The sequence below is a fragment of the Callorhinus ursinus genome, unplaced genomic scaffold (assembly GCF_003265705.2).
Source record: "Callorhinus ursinus isolate GAN/ISIS: 27379988/994484 unplaced genomic scaffold, GSC_fseal_2.0 scaffold2416, whole genome shotgun sequence".
In the NCBI taxonomy this organism is placed as follows: Eukaryota; Metazoa; Chordata; class Mammalia; order Carnivora; family Otariidae; genus Callorhinus; species Callorhinus ursinus.
This window is the reverse complement of record NW_027399470.1, coordinates 5698-7718: the sequence shown is the minus strand read 5'-3', so window position 1 is coordinate 7718 and position 2021 is coordinate 5698. Positions and strand designations below refer to the sequence as shown.

At 45.3% G+C, this 2021-nt stretch overlaps 1 protein-coding gene across 1 annotated transcript; it reads left to right on the top strand.

The window, feature by feature from the left end:
• Positions 1-648: 648 nt before the first annotated feature.
• On the top strand, positions 649-1620 carry LOC112818138 (olfactory receptor 7A17-like). The gene has a single exon (XM_025865355.2). It carries the CDS (start codon positions 652-654, stop codon positions 1618-1620), a length of 969 nt encoding a protein of 322 aa, XP_025721140.1. The 5' UTR covers positions 649-651.
• The last annotated feature ends 401 nt before the right edge of the window (positions 1621-2021 follow it).

The window sequence follows — 2021 nt, the reverse complement described above, 5'->3', positions numbered from 1 at the left end:
CCCCTTCTATTGTCCTACATTGTGTACTACAGTGTGTATTTTCTGTTCTAAATTGCAGGTTTATTCCCTTTGCACATTTTTCTAGAGGGATTTTCAATCAGTAAAATGTCTGACATCATAAAAAGCCCACTCTTTTCTTGTTTGGTTACACTGTTCTTTTCTGCTTTGTTAATTATTCTGGGCAGCATGGGCATGTGGCAGGGGCTGGAAGGCTGCCAGAACCAGGGAAGCTTTCTGCTCATCACAGTCTCTCAGGAATCCCCTGAGTTTATTAGATCTCCTTTACCACTCGTGTCCATTTCTTTCCTGCGTTTTATGAACCTCCTTTTTGTTTTTTTAAAGATTGTATTTATTTATCTGACAGAGAGAGACACAGCGAGAGAGGGAGCACAAACAGGTGGAATGGGAGAGGGAGAAGCAGGCTTCCCACCAAGCAGGGAGCCCAATGCGGGGCTGGAACCAAGGACCCTGGGCTCATGACCTGAGTCAAAGGCAGACGCTTGACGACTGAACCATCCAGACCACCAATAACTGACATTTAAAGAAAAACTTTAAAAAAAGAAAAAAAAAGTATTAAATAAATAAATGAGGCCCACAAAATTCAACACTTTTATGCTTTTTTTTTTCTTTCCTTGTAGGCAGCACCACCACATGGAAGCAGACAATGACACAGGAATTTCACAGTTTCTTCTTCTGGGATTATCAGAAGAACCAGAATTACAGCCCATCATATTTGGGCTTTTCCTCTGCATGTACCTAATCACTGTACTGGGGAACCTGCTCATCATCCTGGCCGTCAGCTCAGACTCCCATCTCCACACCCCCATGTACTTCTTCCTTGCCAGCCTGTCCTTTGCAGACATCTGCTTCACCTCCACCACCATCCCCAAGATGCTGTGGAACATCCAGACTCAGAGCCAGGTCATCACCTATGCCGGCTGCCTCACACAGATGTACTTTTTCTTAGTCTTTGGAGCCTGGGACGACGTTCTCCTCACTGTGATGGCCTATGACCGCTTCGTGGCCATCTGTCACCCCCTGCACTACACGGTCATCATGAACCCTCGGCTCTGTGGACTGCTGGTTCTGGTGTCCTGGGTCATCAGTGTTCTCAATTCCTTGTTACAGAGTTTAATGGTGTTGCGGCTGTCCTTCCGTACAAAGGTGGAAATCCCCCATTTTTTCTGTGAACTCAATCAAGTAGTTGGGCAGGCCTGTTCCGACACCTTCCTTAATGATATGGTTATGTATTTCGTAATTGTGCTGCTTGGTGTTGCTCCCCTGGCTGGGATTCTTTATTCCTACTCTAAGATTGTCTTCTCCGTATGTAGGATATCCTCAGCTCAGAGCAAGTATAAAGCATTTTCCACCTGTGCATCTCACCTCTCTGTTGTCTCCTTATTTTTTTGTACCAGCCTAGGAGTGTACCTTAGCTCTGCTGCTCCCCAGAGCTCCCACTCAAGTGCAGTAGCCTCAGTGATGTACACGGTGGTGACGCCCATGCTGAACCCCTTCATCTACAGCCTGAGGAACAGAGACATAAAGAGGGCTCTGAAAAGAATCACTGGGGTTCCAGTGATGTATGGGGCCATCGTCCTGCGGTTGAAGAGGTGCCCATGATTGCAGGGCTCAGAGTCTGAGAGCCTGGAACTGCCATTCTTAGATCAGGCTGTGGAACTAGAACCTGCTCCTTCCACATGTTTCCTGGAATTTTCATTTGTTTGAATAATTCCACTTCTCCATACATTTAAGTAACTCACTTTACTAAATTTTGGCTCTGGCTGATATACACACAGGTTCCCCTTTGTCCATTTGCATACAATCCCAAAATTTTCCCCAACCTTGGACACAAATGCCTGGAAATTTCTGTATCTTACATGGGGCAAGTTGGATTTCTTAAAAATAAATTTATTTCATAGACTTCTACCATGCCAAGTAAATTTTCCCTAGCTTTTCCAGAAGGATAGTGTTGAGTTGTGTTCTCCATTTGGAAGTAACTACACTTGGCCACTAAGCCCTTC